This window comes from Macaca nemestrina, chromosome 4 (assembly GCF_043159975.1).
Source record: "Macaca nemestrina isolate mMacNem1 chromosome 4, mMacNem.hap1, whole genome shotgun sequence".
NCBI lineage: Eukaryota > Metazoa > Chordata > Mammalia > Primates > Cercopithecidae > Macaca > Macaca nemestrina.
In genome coordinates this window covers 15987424-16009626 of record NC_092128.1, presented here as the reverse complement: position 1 = coordinate 16009626, position 22203 = coordinate 15987424, and the positions used below count along the sequence as shown (strand labels likewise).

At 49.1% G+C, this 22203-nt stretch overlaps 2 gene segments (V, D, J or C); both read left to right on the top strand.

Annotated features, from left to right (window-relative positions):
• Positions 1 to 146: 146 nt before the first annotated feature.
• On the top strand, positions 147 to 12619 carry LOC105471245 (T cell receptor beta constant 1-like). The segment is given in 6 exon segments: positions 147 to 169; positions 7626 to 7807; positions 10960 to 11346; positions 11785 to 11802; positions 11962 to 12068; positions 12378 to 12619. Coding segments are annotated over 6 exon segments (738 nt in total).
• A 2364-nt stretch (positions 12620 to 14983) lies between these two features.
• LOC105471247 (T-cell receptor beta chain C region-like) lies at positions 14984 to 21986 on the top strand. The segment is given in 7 exon segments: positions 14984 to 14992; positions 15747 to 16155; positions 16297 to 16410; positions 20319 to 20705; positions 21201 to 21218; positions 21360 to 21466; positions 21758 to 21986. Coding segments are annotated over 7 exon segments (1065 nt in total).
• Positions 21987 to 22203: the final 217 nt, after the last annotated feature.

The window sequence follows — 22203 nt, the reverse complement described above, 5'->3', positions numbered from 1 at the left end:
CTTGTCCCCACCTCCCTTGGGTCTGGCCCTGCTGGCCCTCCCTCGGGTCTGAGGCAGGTGTCGTCCTCCTGTCTCTGCTTTCTTCTGTCCTAGTCCTGCTCAGGTGCTTAGGTGCTCAGGTGCAATAGATGTGTCCATCCGGGCAAATGACTGTGTGCTCCTTGAGCAGGTACATCTTGTCTTACATATCCCGATATCTCCAGTGATTAAGCAAAGCCTGGGATGTAATAAGCACCCAGTGAGTGGAGGAATAAACATGGAGTGGAGGGAAATGTGCTGAGGAAAGAAAGACCCTTCCAGAAGAATGGTTCTCCAAGAGTGGTCCCTAAGCCAGCAACACCAAAATCACCTGGGAATTTAGGAGAAACACAAAAGCTAGGCCCTACCCCAGACCCACTGAGTCAGATCTCCTGGGACAGGGCCCAACAAATGGCTTTTTTTTTTTTTTTTTTTGAGATAGGGTCTTGCTTTTTTGCCCAGACTGAAGTGCAAAGGCGTGATCACTGCTCACTGCAGCCTTGACCTCCCAAACTCAAGTGATCCTCCCACCTCAGCCTCCCAAGTAGCTAGGACCACAGGCACACACCACAAACCCAGCTAATATTATTATTATTTGTAGAGATGGTGATCTCATATGTTGCTCAGGCTGGTCTCAAACTCCTAGGCTAAAGAGATCTGCCTGCTCCTCGGCCTCCTAAGGTGCTGGGATTACAGGCGTGAGCCACCACACCCAGACAGCAAACTGCATTTTAACATATATTCCAGGTCTTCTGATGTCTGCTGAAAACCTGAGATTGGATATGGTAAAGACATCCTGAGACCAGTATTGAAACTGCCATTGCAAAATTGTAACTGAGACAGTGAAAGAGACCTGACCCAAACAACTCCATCTTGGTTTTCTTTTTTGTTGTTGTTGTTGGTTTTGTTTTGTTTTGTTTTAGCTGGAGTCTCAACCTGTTGCCAGGCTGGAGTGCAGTGGCTTGATCTTGGCTCACTGCAACCTCTACCTCCCAGGTTCAAGTGATTCCCCTGCCTCAGCCTCCCCAGTAGCTGGAACTACAGGTGTGCACCACCATGCCTGACTAATTTTTTTTTATTTTAGTACAGATGGGGTTTCACCATGTTGGCTAGGCTGGTCTCGAACTCCTGACCTCATGATCCACCTTCCTCTGCCTGCCAAAGTACTGGGATTGTGGCCTTGACGACCGCGCCCGGCCTCCATCTTGCTTTTAACGTCCAAGTTGTCCTTATTCCTTCCCCAGCACAGGCTGAACTAACTTTGGGAAGAACTTAGTTTCTAGTTTGAAACAAAGATGATAACAGTCCTTTCCCACAACAAACCTCCTTTTTGCCTAGAGACTAGACTGTCTTTATAGGACTAACAAATTTGCCAAAAAATTAGAAATTATGGTTTAGGAGTCATGTAGCTGGATCCTGCGATTCCAAACCTCCCTAATTTGCTCCTGGGGATAACATCACTATTGTAAAACCTAAGATCAGGGCTTGAGATACTTTGCAGCCCCTGCACTCAATGGATCAGCTGGCACCACCCAGATGGATAAACTAGCTCATCTGGTCTTGTGGCCCCCACTCAGGAACTGACTCAGCACAAGAAAACAGCTGGGATTTCATCTCCAACCCAGCCTATCAGCACTCCTGACTTACTGCTTTCCCCTCCGCCCACCAAATTATCCTCTAAAACTTGGATCCTTGAATTCCTGGGGAGACGGCAAGATTTGATTTGAGTAATTACAAAACTCCAGTCTCCTACACAGCCTGCTCTGCATGAATTACTCTTTCTCTATGGCAATTCCCCTGTCTTGATAAATCGGCTCTGTCTACATAGTAGGCAAGGTGAACCTATTGGGCAGTTACAGTATCTCTCTGAAAACAACAGGCAGTAACTTTTTTTTTTTTTTTTTTTTTTTGGAGACAGTCTCGCTCTGTCGCCAGGCTGGAGTGCAATGGTGCGTTCTCGGCTCACTGCAATCTCCGCCTCTCCGGTTCAAGTGTTTCTCCTGCCTCAGCCTCCCAAGTAGCTGGGATTATAGGCACGCGCCACCACGCCCAGCTGATTTTTTGTATTTTTAGTAGAGACAGGTTTTCACCATGTTAGCCAGGCTGGTCTCAAACTCCTGACCTCAGGTGATGCACCCGCTTCGGCCTCCCAAAGTGCTGGGATTACAGACGTGAGCCACCGCTCCAGGCTTCAGTCACTAACATTTTTACTGATTCTTCTGGCACCATGATTAACCCCGACACTCACTATCACATGCAATTCTCACAACCCCACGAGGTAGGTATTATTTTTCCCAGCTTACAAATAATGAGACAGAGTTTAAGAGGTTTATCCACGCTACAGGCTGCTGGGAGCCCGGCAGTCTGACCACAGGAGGTCGGCTTCACGGAGGGGCAGGGTTTGGCGGCATCCCCTGAATTTAAGGAGTCTTGGGGGCGCAGTGCTTCATCATCATTGGGCAACTCATTTTGGCCTCTTGGGGTTTCAGTTCCTCAACTGAGAACAAGGAATTTAGGTTGAAATGAACATGCTAGAAAGCTTTCAAGAATTGCACATGTAAAATGTTCTTTGCTTGTCTCCCCGTCTCCCACTTGCCCCCGACACAGAGGTGCAGGAGTAACCCTGCTTTCTTCCGCGTCCTGGCCCCACCACGCGCTGCGCATTCTTCTCGCCCCCTCAAGTGGCGGAGCTCAGATTGCAGGTACTTAAGTCTCAAAAATAAGGAAAGGCTGCCCCCTGCTGCCCACATGGATGAATGACCCCCAACCTGATACCTGCCTAACTGGTTTTACAGGCTTTTATGGAAAAAACGCTCCATGTGCGCTTGGGCATGCCGTCCAGAGAGGCAAAACTGGGATAAACGCCATCGGAATTTTAAAAAGCCATGATGCCATATTATTTATAAGGCCAGTCTGGAGGAGGGCCCCCACTAGGTGATTAAAAGACGCTAACTTGGAGGATGAATTACTGATAAGTAAAAGAGGTGAGTAAGGCAGGAAAACATGCAGAAATAGATCAAAATAAACTGTGCATTTCAATTAGGAAGGGTACTGGGAAGAGGCTTTGACGCATTCCAATGGATGAGAGCAATCAACTTTTTTTTTTTTTTTTTTTTTTTTTTTTTTGACAGAGTCTCTCTGTGTCACCCAGGTGCTGGAGTGCAGTGGTGTGATCTCGGCTCACTGCAACCTCCGCCTCCCAGATTCAAGCGATTCTCCTGCCTCAGCCTCCTGAGTAGCTGGGATTACAGGTGCGTGCCACCACGCCTGGCTAATTTTTTGTATTTTTAATAGAGATGGGGTTTCACTGTGTTAGCCAGGATGGTCTCGAACTCCCGACTTCATGATTCGCCCACCTTGGCCTCCCAAAGTGCTGAGATTACAGGTGTGAGCCACCGCGCCCGGCTGCAATCAACTTTTTATGCAGGTTTTTGGTAGCGTGTTGTGAGGTCCATCACTATTAATGCCCTGGATATACCATCTCCTCTTTTTCTTTCTTCACTAAGTTCGAAGGGCCATGCCCTGGCACCAAACTTATGGCACTCCTAGACTGCCGTCTGATGTTCACCACGGCTTACCTCTGCCCTGTTTTAGTCAGGGGACAAGCTGTGGGTCCCAAGCCTGGCATTGTAACAGAAACACCCAGGGTAATTTTCTGTTTGGTTGTTTATTTAAATAAATAAATAAGTAAACTCAGTTTTGGAGATTTTGACTCAATAGGTCATGAACACTACTCAGAAATCTGCATTTTTCGCAGTTGTCCAAGTATTTAAGTCCCCACTGAGCAAATTCAGGACAAGGAAACAACTTCTTACATAAATTCTACATGACTTCATATATACCTTCATACATACATTTCTTTGGCAAAAAAAAAAAAAAAAGACTTTGTAAATTAAACAAGTAGGTTTTTAAAGTAGCATATTTTATTTAAAGCCAAATTTTCTTGTTTCTTAGAATAGTTAAGTTTGACTTTCAATAGACAATAGAGCTATATGACCCTGAAATGGAAACAACACAGTAACGTTGACACGTTGACACAAGGAAATGTAACTTTTACTTCCACTTTGTTTCTGTCTACTCCATTCATTCTTTTCTTTTTTTTTTTTTTTTTTTTTTTTTTTTTTTTTTTTTTTTTTTTTTTGTTGATAGAGTCTCACTGTGTCACCCAGGCTGGAGTGCAGTGGTGCGATCTTGGCTCACTGCAACCTACGCCTCCTGGGTTCAAGTGATTCTCCTACCTCAGCAGCCTCCAAAATAGCTGGGATTACTGGCACCCACCACAACACCCAGCTAATTTTTTTTTTTTTTTTTTGTACTTTCAGTGGAGATGAGGTTTTGCCATGTTGGTCAGGCTGGTCTCAACTCCTGGGCTCAGGTGATCTGCCTGCCTTGGCCTTCCAAGGTGCTGGGATTACAGGGGTGAGCCACCGCGCCCGGCCTACTCCACTTATTCTTAACAGGTCATCACTCTTGTCAGTTTCTGTTGTATCTTTATAGTGTTTCTGTATACAAAATCAAGTAAATACAAAAGTATAATTCTTCTTTTCCTCCCTCTGTTAGACAAAGGTGGCATCTGGTTTTGCTATCCTGCGACTTTCTCTTTTCCGGTTAATAATGTATCTTGGAGAATTTTTCCATAGCAATATAAAATATTTCCATTCTTTTTTAGCATTGAATATTACTCCACTGTGTGACCATATCACGGTTTATCCAGTCCCTTACTGATGGGCCTATAATTCAATTTTGTCAGTCAAATTAGTGAAAAGTGTATTTTGTTGAATTTTTTTTTTAATTTTACATTTCTTATTGTGATTTTCTTTCCCCTGATAGTTAGGTACCATTTGTATTTATTTTTCTCTGAACAATTTACTCTTTGCCCATTTTTATCGGGCTGCTGGGTTATTTTCTTATTGATTTTTAGGAGCTTACCGTATGTTGAGGAGATTAGCCCTGATGGTGAGAACTGGGAATATTTTTCCCAAATTGTCATGTATATTTTGATTCTGTTTATATTTCACCGTGCAAGTGTGTCATCATTATGTAGTTAAGCTTGTCTTTTTTTTTCTGGATTTTAACTCAGAGCTTCAAACCCTCCAAGTGACACACAGCCTCGGGGTGGGGCCATGGTAGTGACGGGGGCTGTGACTTCCCTACAGGGAGGTGCCCCAACCTGGTGGCAGCTTGGAGAGGGGTGGGTACTGGAGAAGACCAGCCCCTTAGCCAAACAGCCTTACAAAGACACCCAGCTCTGAGGACCTCAAAACATCCTGAGAACAGTGCCCGGAGGCGAGAAGGAAGCCCCCAGCCTGGTCCATACCCCACCACCAACTTGCACAACGGGGAGTGATGTCACCCACCCTCCACTCCCCTCAAAGGAGCAGCTGCTTTGGTGGTTTCTCCCAGGCTCTGGCGGTGGACCCATGGGAGGGGCTTTTTGTACAAAGCTGTAACATTGTGGGGACAGGGGGGCCACAATGATTCAATTCTATGGGAAACCTTTACAAAAACCTCTCTGGCAGTCCCAACTCCCAGAGTCCCTCTTCCTTCCTCCTGGGTCACAGGTCTTAATGCAATTTGGTTCAGAATGCCTCTGCCTCACTCCTGATCACAGGTCACACCAAGACCATGGACAAGGACAGACCCAGATGAGAACTGAAGCTTCCCAAGCAGAGAGAGCTCAGACATAAGAAGAATGCCTCAGGAACCTCTCAAGTGGAGGACTCAGGGATAGTCCTGATACCCACAAAATTGAGACAGTCGGGTGGAAGGTTCATTGGAGGTGACCGGCTCTCCAGAGGATTTGGGAAGAAGTCAGGGCTACCTATAGATGGAGTCATAGGTTCTGGGCCTTGCCGTCCTCTGCAGGCCACGCCCTTTCCCTTTTGATGGACCCTCAGAGAGGGAGCATGAATGGGGTGTCCTTTGAGAAAGGGACCTAGGACCCTGTGGATGGACTCTCATTCTCCATGGTCCTAAAAAGCAAAAGTCAAAGTGTTCTTCTGCGCAATATGCAATACACATACAGCACAGGAGGAGATTTCTTAGCTCACTGTCCTCCACCCTAGCCAGGGCCCTCTCCCCACTCTATGCCTTGAATGTGATTTTCACCTTGACCCCTGTCACTGTGTGAACACTGAAGCTTTCTTTGGACAAGGCACCAGACTCACAGTTGTAGGTAAGACTTTTTCAGGTACTTTTGCAGATCCGTCATAGGGAAAAGTGGGTCCACGTTTCCTTTTAGAGTGGCTGTATCCTTATGTGCTAACTATGACTACACCTTCGGTTCAGGGACCAAGTTAACTGTTGTAGGTAAGGCTGGGGGTCTCTAGGAGGGGTGCGATGAGGGAGGACTCTGTCCTGGGAAATGTCAAAGAGAACGGAGATCCCAGCTCCTGAGGCCAGGTTAAGGGAGACGTCATCTCATGTCCCAGGAGTGAGTTCAGAGGAGGCTCCCTGTAAGGGCAAATCCACCCAGGCTTCCCAGAGGCTCTGAGCAGAGTCAGAGCTGAGCCCAGGCTGATGGGGCAGAAAAGGGAAGGGGAGGGTGCCTCTCCTCATAGTGCCCTGAGACAGGGGAGGCCAGAGAAAGCCCGGTGGGTAGTTAATGGGTCACTACACCTCTCCATCTATCTGCTTCACTAACAGAGGTTCTCTGTAGATTCTTCGTATATTCTTGTGCTGGATTTTATAGGAGGCCACTCTGTGTCTCTTTTTGTCACCTGCCCGGGTCTTGAGCAAGCTCTAGAAGGGAACGCAGAGTGCTGGAAGCAGAGCTGGTATCTCTGTAAGGGAAGAGTTCCATCAACTCCCAGCCTCTGCCTGAATCCCAGCTGTGCTCAGCAGAGGCTGGGCGGTTTTGAAGTGGCCCTGGGAGGCTGTGTTCTGGAAACACCGTGTATTTTGGAGAGGGAAGTCGGCTCACTGTTGTAGGTGAGTAAGTCACGACTGGACAGCTGGGAACTTGCAAAAAGGGGCTGGAATCCAGACAGAGCCTTGTCTCCAGTGCTTAGGTTAAAGCGTATTTTTATCAGGAAGACCTACGAGGGAGATGAGGAGGGGATAGCCTCCCTCTCCACTATTTTGTAGACTGCCTGTGCCAAGTTATGTTCCTCTACTGAGAGATGGGTAGACTCAGCTTGGAAGGGGTCACTTTGAGCATCTCCTGTCTCCTTGAAGGGTGCCAGTCATGGCCATGACAGATAAAGGAGCCTCTGACCTTACCACCACGGTCCTGCCATTTCTCTCCCTCACACAGAAAGGAGAAAGTCACAGAAGAGGGAACTTGGGGGATCACACGGGGCCTCTTGGTCTGCTGACCACTGCGTTTCGGATTGTACCATTGTCCACCCCTCTACCTAGCAGGGTTAAAAATCTACTAGGGAACAGGAGAGGACCTGGCAGGTGGACTTGGGGAGGCAGGAGTGGAAGGCAGCAGGTGGCGGTTTTCCTCCCAGTCTTTAATGTTGTGCAACTAATGAAAAACTGTTTTTTGGCAGTGGAACCCAGCTCTCTGTCTTGGGTATGTAAAAGGCTTCTTTTGGGATAGTGTGTTATAAGGTTGGAGTTCCAGGAGGACCCCTTGGGGAGGGTAGACACTGAGAACACAGCCAAGAAAAGCTCAGAAAATGTGGGTCAGTGGAGTGTGTGGGGGGTCCCAGGAGTTCTGTGTGGGAGCAGCTTCTGGAAGGAAGGGCCCGCACCAGCTCCTCTGGGGTTTGCCACACTCATGATGCACTGTGTAGCAATCAGCCCCAGTATTTTGGAGATGGCACTCGACTCTCCGTCCTAGGTAAGTTGCAGAACCAGGGTGGTAGGGCCATTGTCCCTTGGAGGCGCAGTTCTCTGCTTCTCCTTCCAGCACTGGTGAGGAGGATTGAGTGAAATCTCTTACCCTGTGGAGGTCCACAGAGCTGTGCCTGCCTTCCCTTTTGGTGTGTCTTGGCTGACTCCTCTGTTTCTCTTCTCTAAGTCTTCAGTCCATAATCTGCCTCCTCACTCCCTTCTCGGCTCGTCCTCCCTCTTACGTGCATGGCTCTGCCTCTCCTAAGCCTCTTCCTCTTGCACCTCATGTCGCACAGTATGCTTAGGCCTTTTTCCTAACAGAATCCCTTTAGTCCAGAGCCGTGAATCCAGGCAGAGAAAGGCAGCCATCCTGCTGTCAGGGAGCTAAGACTTGCCCTCTGGCTGGAGATCTCCAGGTGGGTTTTATCTAAGCCTCTGCAGCTGTGCTCCTATAATTCACCCCTCTACTTTGGCAACGGGACCAGGCTCACTGTGACAGGTATGGGGGCTCCACTCTTGACTCGGGGGTGCCTGGGTTTGACCGCAATGATCTGTTGCTGGGAAGGGAATTGGATGTAAGAATGGAGGTCAGGGTCACCCCTTCCTACCTGGAGCGCTGTGCCCTCTCCTCCCTTCCCTGGAGCTCTTCCAGCTTGTTGCTCTGCTGTGTTGGCTGCAGCTCCTCAGCTGTAGAGCTCCTTGCTTAGTCTTCAGGGCTGTGTGTTTTTTCGCTCTTCTTTTCATTGTTTTCTGGGACTCTTCTCATCTCTACTTTCTTAGTGGATATATTGTTTTACTTTCCCTTTTTTAAATTGCATCTTCTCCTTTTTTTTTCTTCCCATTCTAACTCCAGTTCTGCGTTGTTGACTCCATTTGGTGACTAGCTCTGTCTTCTCTCTTAAGATTCTGCCCACTGCCAGCCTCCAGCACAGAACTCTGCTCATGCCCTTATCTTCCTCGTTCTTTCTCTACTAGTCTTAGACGATACATCTATGTCTTCCTGAGGTAATTTAAAGGTTCATGAGCCAGGGGGCACCAGGCTGGGGAGACGAGTGGTTTCAGGGCTGCTCTTGAAGCCCGAGGGCAGAAGTCCCTGTCACAGCACTGGGTGAGCTGCAGGGAGTCTCTGAGGTGCCCCGTGCTTGGCAGGTGTTTGGGAGATAGGTCTGAAGAGAGTGTTACAACTGGAAACTGACATTATCTTAGCAATAGATAAGGTATAAAGAAGACAAAATGGGTAGGAGACTATTTTATTTTATTTTTTCTGAGATGGTGTCTAGCTCTGTTGCCCAGGCTGGAGTGCAGTGGCACGATCTCGGCTCACTGCAACCTCCGCCTCCTGAGTTGGAGTGATTCTCCTGGCTTGGCCTCCCAAGTAGCTGAGATTACAGGTTCCTGCCACCACACCCAGCTACTTTTTGCATTTTTAGTAGAGATGGGGTTTCACTGTGTTAGCCAGGCTGGTGTCGAACTCCTGACCTCGTTATCCGCCCTCCTCGGCCTCCCAAAGTGCTGTTATCATAAACGTGAGCCACCGCACCTGGCCGAGACTTCATTTTCTTAAGCCTCAGAATTTGTGCTGGAATAATAGCATAAAGGCCCCACCAGGAAGCCCTAGTACAACCTTCCTGATGCTGGGGAGGAAGCAGACAGGCCGTGGAACGGGCTTGGGATAGGATGAGGTCTAGGATGGAGACACAGACAAGGATGGAGGAATGGGACGCACAGGGTCTACCGAAGGTTAGGGGCTTGGGCAGACATTCACGTAGGTGGGGACACACACCAGGGAGTTGAGTGGAAAGTACAAATCACCAGATTCAAAGGCCTGGGTTCAAGGGGCTGTGGTGGGGGAGGTGTGCAATTTGAAAAGCAACTTAAGCTGCCTCCTTCTCTCTAAGACATAGAAACGGAAGGGACTAACTTATATGAAAATCCTTTGTAAAGGATTCCGTAAAGGATTCAACTAGTGGTGACAATCCTTTTCATTCCTGTTGTTTATCATCACTGGGTCACAGGGTTTGCCTTTTTCCAAACCTGCATCTCAATTTTCCCATCAAAAACATTTCCCAAATTTGGATAAAGAACCCATATCTAGACTTGCCACATTTCTGAACCAAAAGCTCACTCTCATGGTTGGAACAGAGCCAAGCAAAGGGCACGGTAAATTGTGGTTTCTTCCACTCCTCATGTGTCTTCAGATGAGATCATTCATTCCAAAGATCCCAGAAATTCTTTTTCTCCTCTGTCAAGCATGTGAAAGGGTCCAGAGCTCTGCAGTGTGAGCCTTCTACTGAAATGGCCCTTGGACTTTGTGGTTCATTCATACTCAATGGTCTAGCTTGCACTACTTTTGAAAATGCAAAGCTTAGCTGTAGATGGATTCCAGTCCTGGCCAGGCAGGGTTGCTGGACACTCTGAGAGAAGAAAGGGTTAATCCCATGACCATCAGCTTCCATGGGATTTCAGCCATCCTGGACAAGCTACCACACCCTCCTGTGCCCCAGGGGAGGAGGAAATGTGGACCATCCCATCAGATATTGACGAGGTTTGGCTCTTTAAAGAGGGTTACATGCAAGAAAAGAAAATTTTTTAAAAAGGTGCTGCACAGGTGGGGGAGTCAGATGTGATGGAAAAGTGTCTTTTCTAGAAAAGAAAAGCTAATTCTAACATGTATTACTATCCCACGAGACAAATAAATACATTTTGATTTAAAAAAGGAAAATTATAATTAGAAAAAATCAATTTAGTTATTGTAATTATGCCACAAATGAGAGTCTCCTACCTCAAGTTTCAGGATTACATAGCCATGCACCAAGTAAGGCTTTGAAGAAGAAAGCTACACAGATAAATTATTTGGATAGATGATCAGACAAACCTCAGTAAAAGCAGCCAAGACAATCAGGATATAATGTGACCATAGGAAGCTGGGGAGACAGTAGGCAATGTGCATCCATGGGACAGCATAGAAAGAAGGGGCAAAGTGGAGAGAGAGCAACAAATACTAGGATGGTGACCCCAAAACAATGAGGGCCTAGAATGACATAATTGTGCTTCATTATGGCCCATTCCCAGCCCTCTCTCTCCCACACACACAGAGCCCCTACCAGGACCAGACAGCTCTCAGAGCAACCCTGGTTCCAACCCCTCTTCCCTTTCCAGAGGACCTGAAAAAGGTGTTCCCACCCAAGGTCGCTGTGTTTGAGCCATCAGAAGCAGAGATCTCCCACACCCAAAAGGCCACGCTGGTGTGCCTGGCCACAGGCTTCTACCCCGACCACGTGGAGCTGAGCTGGTGGGTGAACGGGAAAGAGGTGCACAGTGGGGTCAGCACGGACCCACAGCCCCTCAAGGAGCAGCCCGCCCTCGAGGACTCCAGATACTGCCTGAGCAGCCGCCTGAGGGTCTCGGCCACCTTCTGGCACAACCCCCGCAACCACTTCCGCTGCCAAGTCCAGTTCTATGGGCTCTCGGAGGATGACGAGTGGACCGAGGACAGGGACAAGCCCATCACCCAAAAGATCAGCGCCGAGGTCTGGGGTAGAGCAGGTGAGTGGGGCCTGGGGAGATGCCTGGAGGAGATTAGGTGAGACCGGCTACCAGGGCAAATGGAAAGATCCAGGTAGAGGACAAGACCAGATCCAAAAAGAAAGGAACCAGCACATACCATGAAGGAGAACTGGGCACCTGTAGTTCATTCTGCCAGATTCTCAGCCCAACAGAGCCAAGCAACTGGGTCCCCTTTCTATGTGACCTGTGTATCTCTCATCTGAGTGGTACCCCCCAGCCCCCTCAGTGCTGCCACATGCCATGCATTGCAAGGACATTGTGGCTGACATTGGCACGGCAGAGGAAAGGAGGTGCTGGGCTGTCAGAGGAAGCTGGTCTGGGCCTGGGAGTCTGTGCCAACTGCAAATCTGACTTTACTTTTAATTGCCTATGAAAATGAGGTCTCTCATTTATTTTCCTCTTCCTGCTTTCTTTCAGACTGTGGCTTCACCTCGGGTAAGTAAGCCCTTCCTTTTTCTCTCCCTCTCTCATGGTTCTTGATCTAGAACCAAGGCATGAAGAACTCACAGACAACGGAGGGTGGAGGGTGGAGGGTGGGAGAGACCAGAGCTACCTGTGCACAGGTACCCACCTGTCCTTCCTCCCTGCCAACAGTGTCCTACCAGCAAGGGGTCCTGTCTGCCACCATCCTCTATGAGATCCTGCTGGGGAAGGCCACCCTGTATGCTGTGCTGGTCAGTGCCCTCATGTTGATGGCCATGGTAAGCAGGAGGGCAGGATGGGGCTAGCAGGCTGGAGGTGACACATTGACATCAAGCAACTCAGACCCAGAAGTATAGAGTCTCTGCTAGGATTGGAGCTGGGCAGTAGGGAGGGAAGAGGTTTCATTCAGGTGCCTCAGAAGATAGCTTGCACCTCTGTAGGATCACAGTGGAAGGGTCATGCTGGGAAGGAGAAGCTGGAGTCACCTGAAAATCCAATGGATGTTGTGATTGAGAGGACCCTACTACTTCCTCTCAATCCTCACAACTCCTGGCTCTTAGTAACCCCCAAAGCTTTCTCTTCTGCAGGTCAAGAGGAAGGATTTCTGAAGGCAGCCCTGGAAGTGGAATTAGGAGCTTCTAACCCGTTGTGATTTCAATATACATTCTTCTTTTGCCAGTGCTTCTGAAGAGCTGCTCTCACCTCTCTACATCCCAATAGATACCCGCTATGTGCATGCACGCCTGCACACTCACGGCTGAAATCTCCCTAACTCAGGGGCACCTTAGCATTCCTAAGTGACTAAGCCAATAAAAATGTTCTGATCTGGCCTGACTCTGAGTTGTGAATGTCTGGATAGCTCCTTGGCTGTCTCTGAACTCCCCGTGACTCTCCCCATTCAGTCAGGATAGAAACAAGAGGTACTCAAGTAAAATGCAGACTCTTCACATAAGAAGAGTAAGGGGCCCACCTTGAGATCAATAGCAGAGGTTAATTCAATGTGAAAGGCAGTGATGGGAGCTGAAGAGGTTACTCCTAGAACAGTCTAGGAAGACACAGATGTTGAGTATAGGAATTTTCTATATCCAACTATACTGTTCTGCCCAGAAAAGACGTGTTCAGAGGAAGAGCCAACCTATACAGGTGTATTCACCCTCCAGCTGGCCATGTCCCCATGACTAACAAAGCTGGGTTCCATATGCATCACCCACCTTCCTCGCAGCTATCTTACCGAGCACTCCATTCATCCTCATTGGTTCACCAAGTTGATTTCCCAGCTCTGAAGAAGAGATGCTCTGACTTGGAAACTTATTTTCAATGGAAGATGTGTCCTCCAGTTTCACTTACCAATCTGTTTATAAATTTCTCTCTAGTGAATTAAACCAGTGTGAAAATGTCCCCTGATCATTCCCAGAAGGATAGAAAATAAAGTTATCTAAAACTGGGAATCAGCCCCATCCCTACTTTTAGAATTCCTTCAAAAGCTCTCCGTTGTCTCACTGTCACCATGGTGATGGAGTGCCAAATCCTAAAGGTGGCACAGAAGACCTGATGATTATCCCCATCTCCTTCCACACTCTCCTCACTTCTCTCATCCCTGAAGCCCCTGAGCTTCTTCTTTCAAGACACTTTGCACATGCTCTTCCTCCTGGGGTGATAAAGTACTCTTCTCCCCATGGTAACTCTTGTTTAGACTTAAAGATTTAGCTTCTATGTCTTCCCCTCCAAAAAGCTTTCTCTGGCCCTTTCTTGCCCCTTCCTTACCTCTTCTTCCCCTGAAGCTGGATTAAATACACCCTTTATTTTGCTATCACAGTGCCTTGTGCATAACCTTCTTTGTGATACATCACACTTGCTGGAAACTACCTCTTTATTTGTCTGATACCCCCAGGGACTATGAACTCCTTGTTAACAAGGATGCATTTGATGATAGTATCCCAGGGCTATAGTATAGAACCTCAGTTTAGTGTAGACACCACATAGGTATGTATGAATAAAAAACTGAATAAATGAGTGAACCCAAAATGACCCAACCCGGGAGCAATCATCACCATAAGTCTTGCCTGAAATAGCCATTACCCTTCCATTTATAGGACTACACCACACAGTCTTCCCTCTTTGTTGCAACACATACATGCATTCAAAGATGCATGTGTGCATGTATGCACACGTGTGTATATATATGTTTATATTTACACACATGTACACACATCCACTCATTAAACACATATCCCTGCGATGTGTTGTTATCAACTTCCAAGAAAATTAAGATACCCAATTACAGTCCCCAAGAAGCTTATCTGTTCACAGAGCGACTCAATCATGAACAGAAAGAGTCGCATGCAAGTCCATGCTTTGAAAGAGCAACATGAACTGCTTACTAAAATGTAGCCAGAGAATGGTCCTCAGTTTCTTACTGGGATAATCAGGAAAGAGTCTGAGAAGGTGGCAATCTCTTCAAAGGAAGAATTGGTCTCAGTTGTTCATTCCAGAGAATGGCCATGCTGATCAGAGGCATGAACAAAAGCCCTAATGACATGGTTAGGTACCTCTGGGTAGGCCCATTTAGCTGGTTGCAAGGTTTAGAAATGGGAGTAATCAAAATTAGTGCTGGAAAGGCAGGTTGGTGCATGCCACTCTGGGAATAAACTTATCTCCATGCAACCAGCATGGTGGAAGTTCATGGTGGAAGTTCACTAAACACTTGTGGAGTAAATGAGGACTCTGGAGTTCGGACTTTGTTCAGGAAGCAACAGAACAAAAGAAAATTACAGAGGTTTCTGGATTGTTTGTCCTCCTGTCATATGGTGCCATCCACTGCTCTGCGGATTTTCCTATGAGCTGCCCTGCCACCCCTCGCTCCTCCCACCCACTTCACTATAAATGCCAGTCTGAGAAGATGGGCACAGTGAGCCCCCCCAGGGAGATCCAGTGACATAGATGGTCTGCTCAGGGTGGTGCCTGTTCCAAGGAGGGGCCCCTCCACCCCCCCCCACCATTACCATCACTGTGACTTTCCCCAAGCCCTTCCCATTTTAATTTACTGCCTTTGTCTTTTCCAAGCCCCACACAATCAGACTAACCTCTGCCACCTGCGCTTCCTGCCTCTGCCCAGTGGTTGGGGGAGGGAGACTATCAGGGAGGAAACATTTTTGTATCACGGTGTAACATTGTGGGGACTGGGGGGAGCACAATGATTCAGGTAGAGGAGGTGCTTTTACAAAAAACCCTGCTGCCAAAAACATCCCCACCCAGCCCAGGGAATGCAGCTACCAGGTGGGAAGAGGTCTCTGGGGCTGTTCCCAGCTGTTGTCTTGCAGGGTCCTCCAACCCAGCGAGCCCCTGTCCATCTTCCTGTCCACACTCAGCTTCCTAGAAATAAGAAGGCCAAGACAGCGAAGTGGGATTATCACTCAGCACTTTTAATAAAACTTGTTCTTGACAAAGTACTTGCACATGCATTATTTATTAAGACTGATGAAAACCCTGAGGGAAAGATATTGTCCCATTTTTCCGATGAGGAAACTGAGATCAGAGAGGTTACAGGTCATACAACTAGGAAGAGGCAAGGTCCAGCCTGCAACATCGCCCAGCTTCAGCCTTTCCAGTACCACCAATGCCCCTTCAGATTTCGAATCCACTGTGTTGTCCCCAAGCCAAGTGGATTCTCCTCTGCAAATTGGTGGTGACCTCATGCAAGATCCACGTTACCGTGTCCAGCTAATTCGAGACAGGAAGAGACAGGCTCAGGAAAGAGAGGGAGGGTGTGCTCTCTACCCGTGCTAAGGAAGGTGGGGAAGGAGAAGGAATTCTGGGCAGCCCCTTCCTGCTGTGCTCCTACGGTGAGCAGTTCTTTGGGCCAGGCACACGGCTCACCGTGCTAGGTAAGAAGGGGGCTCCAGGTGGGAGAGAGGGAGGGCTGCCCAGCCTGGACGACCCCAGAACCCTGTTCTTAGGGAAGTGGACACTGGGCCATCCAGGGCCCTCCTCGGGGAAAGCGGGGTTTGCGCCAGGGTCCCCAGGGCTGTGCTAACACCGCGCAGCTGTTCTTTGGAGAAGGCTCTAGGCTGACCGTGCTGGGTAAGGAGGCGGTTGGGGCTCCGGAGCGCTCCGAGAGGGCGGGATGGGCAGAGTTGAGCAGCTGCCCCACTCCGAGAGGGGCTGTGCTGAGAGGCGCTGCTGGGCGTCTGGGCCGAGGAGTCCTGGTTCTGGGTGCTGGGAGGGCGATGGGGCTCTCAGCGGTGGGAAGGACCCGAGCTGAGTCTGGGATAGCAGGGCGGGCAGCACCGGTTTTTGTCCTGGGCCTCCAGGCTGTGAGCACAGATCCGCAGTATTTTGGCCCAGGCACCCGGCTGACAGTGCTCGGTAAGCGGGGGCTCCCGCGGAAGCCCGGGAACCGGGGAGGCCGGGGGCATAGCAGGGCCAGTTTTTGTGCTGCGTCTCGGGGCTGTGAGCCAAAACACTCAGTACTTCGGCGCCGGGACCCGGCTCTCAGTGCTGGGTAAGCTGGGGGCGCCGGGGGACCTGGGGAGAGACGGCGCTCGGGTTTTTGTGTGGGGCTCGGGGGCCGTGACCAAGAGACCCAGTACTTCGGACCAGGCACGCGGCTCCTGGTGCTCGGTGAGCGCGGGCCGCAGGGGCGCGGGCGCGGGCGGCTTGGGTCCGGTTTTTGTGGGGAGTCCCCTGGCTGTGCTCTGGGGCCAGCGTCCTGACTTTCGGGGCCGGCAGCCGGCTGACCGTGCTGGGTGAGTTGCCGCGGGAACATCCGGACGGCGGGGTCCGGGTGGAAGGTGGCTGCTTCGCGGCACCTGGTCCCGCCCTGTGCTAGGAGACCTGGGCTGGGTCCCCAAGGTGGGCAGGAGCTCAGGGAGCCCTAGTGGTTTGCGTGCCGGGGTGCACCTCCGTGCTCCTACGAGCAGTACTTCGGGCCGGGCACCAGGCTCACAGTCATAGGTGAGATTCGGGCGTCTCTCCACCTCCCAGCCGCTGGGTCCCCGGGGTCGGAGGGCAGACCGGAGCTGGAGGAGCTGGGTGTCCGGAGCGGGAGGAGCTGCGTGTCCGGGGTCAGCTCTGCAGCGTCACCTCCCCGCTCCTGGGAAGACACTGGGAAAGAGGGAGGGGGTGGGCAGGTGCTCAGAGTCCGGGAAGCTGAGCAGAGGGCGAGGCCGCTTTTAATCTTTTCTCTGGGGTGTTTAGAGAGAAGGCGAACGATAGAGAAGAGAGAATTTGTTAGGATTCTGGGAGAGGCGAAACTGGAGAGGACGAAGGGAAATCCTGGTTTGGGGAATGGGTAGGAATGTGGGTAACTGCTACTGGTAGGCAAAAAGAGCTGAGAGGGCTGGGAGCAGTGCGGGTGGGCAGGGGTCAGCATTGCGGGCAGGCGGGTGGATGTCAGGTGGCAGAAATCCTGCAGCCGAGGGTGCAGTAGAACACAGCAGAAAAAGCCTGCCAAACAAAAGTGGGACAGAGAGGCCAAAAAGAGAGATGAACATGAGTCAGTAAAGAATGAAAGTTTACTCTTTACAAGTGTAGATCTATAATCCGACTTAAAACTCCTGTTCCTGGTTCCTATTCCTCCTAAGCCAGAGATCCCTGGGTCCAGGGTGAGGGCACAGTATTCATGCTTGCCCATGGGCTGGTCAGCAAAGAGGTGCTGACCTGAGAGTAGGGCACATAACCTCAGCCACTGGGGTATACTTACCACCCCTGCCTCCATGTAGCTCCCTCCCCTATCCTGAAATCTCCCTTTAGCAGACTAAGTATTCTAGGATAAACAGCCCAGATGTTCAGGGAGTTCATTTGCCACAAACACACATTTAAAATGCGGATATTTTTGCCTGAGAGACAAGGAAAATTCTCTGGAAGATTTTAGGCCCTGAGAGCTGAAAAGGGGCCCTAAACGTTACCTGGTGAGGACTGCCCTGAGGCCAGAGAAGAGAACTCACGATATTGGTATATTAACCTGTACCACTTGTAATTAGGCTGTCATTAAGCCGGGTGTAATAGGGCTCAGCTACAGTGAAGTGTATCCAGAGGAAATGTAGGGTTCCTGCAGTCAACTGGGACGCAGAAAAGACCCAGACTTGAGAGCCAGATAAAGGCCGAGTTTGAACCTCTGGTTCTTTTTTGATGTGGTGACCTTGGGCAAATTAATGTGTGTATCTCAGTTTCCTCAACTATAAAATATAATGAACAATACCTACCACTTACTATTGCTGTGAAGAAGAAAAGAGAATCAACATGTAGAGTGCACAGATTATTGATGTAATTCAATGCTTCTTTTCCCCATCCTCCTAGGAGGTCACTAGGGAGGTAGGGGGAAGGGTCAGCCCAGTGCCAAAGGATGGGCAGGATCTGGAGTATGGAAATGGAGTAAGGCTGTGTCTGTGTTAGAGGTGGGTTGGGAAGATGTGAGACAAACATCACAATTTTGCCTAAGGTGAACCCAACCCACAAGTAGAGCACAGGCCAACAGCAGCTCACTAGTGCACACACTTACACCAGCAGCTCACTAGTGCACACACTTACACCGGCAGCTCACTAGTGCACATACTTACACCAGCAGCTCACTAGTACACACTTACACCAGAAGCTCAGTACACACACACCCTCAGCTTGCTAGTACACACACTTACACAAGAAGCTCACTAGTATACACCAGTAGCTCACTAGTCCACACACTTACACCAGAAGCTCACTAGTATACACACTTACGCCCACAGAGACAAGCCCCACACCACAGGGACTCACAAATGCAGGAGAGTTGCCCCTGCCCTCATGTACAGATAGTGTGTTGGTGTGCGGTGAGAGGCGGCTAGTATTCACCATGCCTATTGCATCAATAACTATTCTACAGAACAACATGCATGGTCAAGGGACATTTTTAATTTTTACAATGGGGACTGAGTGTTTGCTAAATGAAGAGATCAAAGGAGTGCATTCTGGAGGGCTGGTGGACTCCCAGAGCCAGGGCTTTTGAGATGAGAGTGAAAATAAGCAGGTTGAGAGCAGAAAGAAAGAAAGTGCTGCAGATAGAAGTTAGGATATCATCATTTAGCCCCAGCCCAGCTAGTAAAGACTTAGAAGCATAGTGGTAATTAGCAAGGTAGGAGTTGTGGGGAGGAAGGGAAATTGACATGATGGGAAGCAGGACCAGCTACAGAATTTGCAGGATCAGCTCAAAATGAAAATGCGGGGGCTCTTGTGAAAAAACGACTTAGGATTTCAAAATGGTGACAGCAGCGCACTAAACCAAGCAGAGAGCCCTTCCAGCAGGAGGCCCCATGGGGACCCAGGAAGGAGGTCACATCCACACAAATCTGAAGAAATGTCAGAATAAATTTTCTCCATTGTCCAGGAGATTCGGAATAGGTTCTCCTAAGACTGATATTTCTTCACTTTAATAGAGTTGCTCAAAAATGAAAAATAATCAATGGGAAGAAAAAGAAAAAAAAAAGATAAGATGAGTAGGAGGGCAGGTCCAAAAGAAGTAATTCAACCAAATGAGAAGGTTCCTCAGGGATTAAAGGGGATGCATTTACATGTCATCCCTAAGAATCTACAAAGGATATGCTCAGGACAGAAACTGTATCAACACAACTACTAGCAAGAAATTACTCTGATCATATCAGATGTTTATTTGGGGAACTTGCTAGTAGAAAAAAAAAATACATATAATATTTGGATGCAAAGGGACACAGAAGGTTGAAGGGTCCCTAATTTTGAAATAAGGGAAGATACTATCTGTCTGAGCTGAGAAAACTCAGGAGTACCTGGAGGCAGAGGAATGGATAAGATGACATCATGCACCACAAAAAGAAAAAACCTCACATTCTCATGAACACACTGTAAAACCAAAGGCTGTCCTAAGCAAAAAATAGTCCATTTGTAAATCTAAAGAAAGTCCCTAGTTCCAAAATGCCTCCCTCATCCCAGATTCCCCTTCCTTCCTAGCACCTTAGATTTCATATAAATAACGTCCTTGGGAGGGGGCTTTTTGAATTCGTACATAATTTAACCTTCACACACTTTCTTCAAAGTCAGAACGGTGATTCATACTTCACAAGCAGAAAAAAGTGATAGGAATTTCTGTCTTAAAAGTCTTGTTGGTGGACAAAGGAAGTTCTAGGATTTGGATCTTGATTTTTGGGGTTCCAATCCCTTGCTCCAGTTAAAAAACTACCACATAAAATGGTGAGAAGTAGGTAGGCAAGTTGTTATTGATGGAGAGGAAATCAAATAATGGCAATGAAGAGACATTGCCTAGAATGTTAGGCAGTGCCTAATTGGGAGATGGACAGACAATGGATAGTGCCAACCCATAGGGTGGATACAAAAGACAAGCAAGGAAGGGGTAGAACCATCAAAGAGGAATAGGCTGGTGACTCCAAAGCAAGGAGGACTTAGTAACATAATTGTGCTTCATTATGATCCTTTCCCAGCCCTCTCTCTCTCACATACACAGAGCCCCTACCAAGACCAGATAGCTCTCAGAACAACCCTAGCCCTATCCCCTCTTCCCTTTCCAGAGGACCTGAAAAAAGTGTTCCCACCCAAGGTCGCTGTGTTTGAGCCATCAGAAGCAGAGATCTCCCACACTCAAAAGGCCACGCTGGTGTGCCTGGCCACAGGCTTCTACCCCGACCACGTGGAGTTGAGCTGGTGGGTGAACGGGAAAGAGGTGCACAGTGGGGTCAGCACGGACCCACAGCCCCTCAAGGAGCAGCCCACCCTCGAGGACTCCAGATACTGCCTGAGCAGCCGCCTGAGGGTCTCGGCCACCTTCTGGCACAACCCCCGCAACCACTTCCGCTGCCAAGTCCAGTTCTATGGGCTCTCGGAGGATGACGAGTGGACCGAGGACAGGGACAAGCCCATCACCCAAAAGATCAGCGCTGAGGCCTGGGGTAGAGCAGGTGAGTGGGGCCTGGGGAGATGCCTGGAGGAGACTGGGTGAGGCCAGCTACCAGGGAAGATAAAAAGATCCATGTAAAGGACAAGACTAGATCCAGAAGAAAGTCAGAGTGGACAAGGTGGGACGATCAAGGAAGTGTGCACTTCCTCCCCAAGAAGCACAGAGGCTGAATGGAGCACCTCAAGCTCATTCTTCCTTCAGGTCCTGACACCTTAGAGCTCAGCTCTCAGGTCCCCCTGAGGACAAGCCATACAGCTCAACACCTGAGTGGTGTGTGGCCCATCCCCTTCTGGGGTCCTGGTTTCCTAAGATCATAGTGACCACGTCGCTGGCACTGGAGCAGCATGAGGGAGACAGAACCAGGGCTATCAAAGGAGGCTGACTTTGTACCATCTGATATGCATGTGCTTGTGGCCTGTGAATCTGTGATGTAAGGCTCAGTGTCCTTACAAAGCAGCATTCTCTCATCCATTTTTCTTCCCCTGTTTTCTTTCAGACTGTGGCTTCACCTCTGGTAAGTGAGTCTCTCCTTTTTCTATCTTTCACCGTCTCTGCTCTCTAACAAGGGCATGGAGAATCCACAGACATGGGGGCGTAAGGGAGGCCAGAGCTACCTGTGCACAGGTACCTACATGCTCTCTGTTCTTGTCAACAGAGTCTTACCAGCAAGGGGTCCTGTCTGCCACCATCCTCTATGAGATCTTGCTAGGGAAGGCCACCTTGTATGCCGTGCTGGTCAGTGCCCTCATGCTGATGGCCATGGTAAGGAGGAGGGTGGGATCGGGCAGATGATGGGGGCAGGGGATGGAACATCACACATGGGCATAAAGGAATCTCAGAGCCACGGCACAGCCTAATATATCCTATCATCTCAATGAAACCATAATGAAACCAGACTGGGGAGAAAATGCAGGGAATATCACAGAATGCATCACTGGAGGATGGAGACAGCCAGCGAACCCTACTCAAATCAGGCCTCAGAGCCCACCTCCCCTGCCCTATCCCTGCTGCGCCATAGCCCCTGAGACCCTGAAAATGTCCTCTCTTCCGCAGGTCAAGAGAAAGGATTCCTGAGGCTAGCTCCAAAACCATCCCGGGTCATTCTTCATCCTCACCCAGGATTCTCCTGTACCTGCTCCCAATCTGTGTTCCTAAAAGTGATTCTCTCTCTGCTTCTCATCTCCTTATGTGAATACTTCCCTCTTTTTCTATTTCCCTGAAGATTGAGCTCCCGACCCCCAAGTTTGAAAAAGACTAAACCAATAAAAAATGGTTGTGCTGAGCCTGGTTGCATTTCAGGAGTGTCTGTGGAGCTCTGCTCATCGCTGACCTATCTTCTAATTTAGGGAAAGCAGCATCCACTTCGGCATCCGAAGTGACTAGCCCTCTCTCCACCCTATGCTGCTTTCTCCCATTCATCCTGATGGAAGTCCTCAAACACCATTTCCAAACCCAGGCATTCTGGGTCCCCACTGGATGGTTAGTCTGAAGGGCAATGG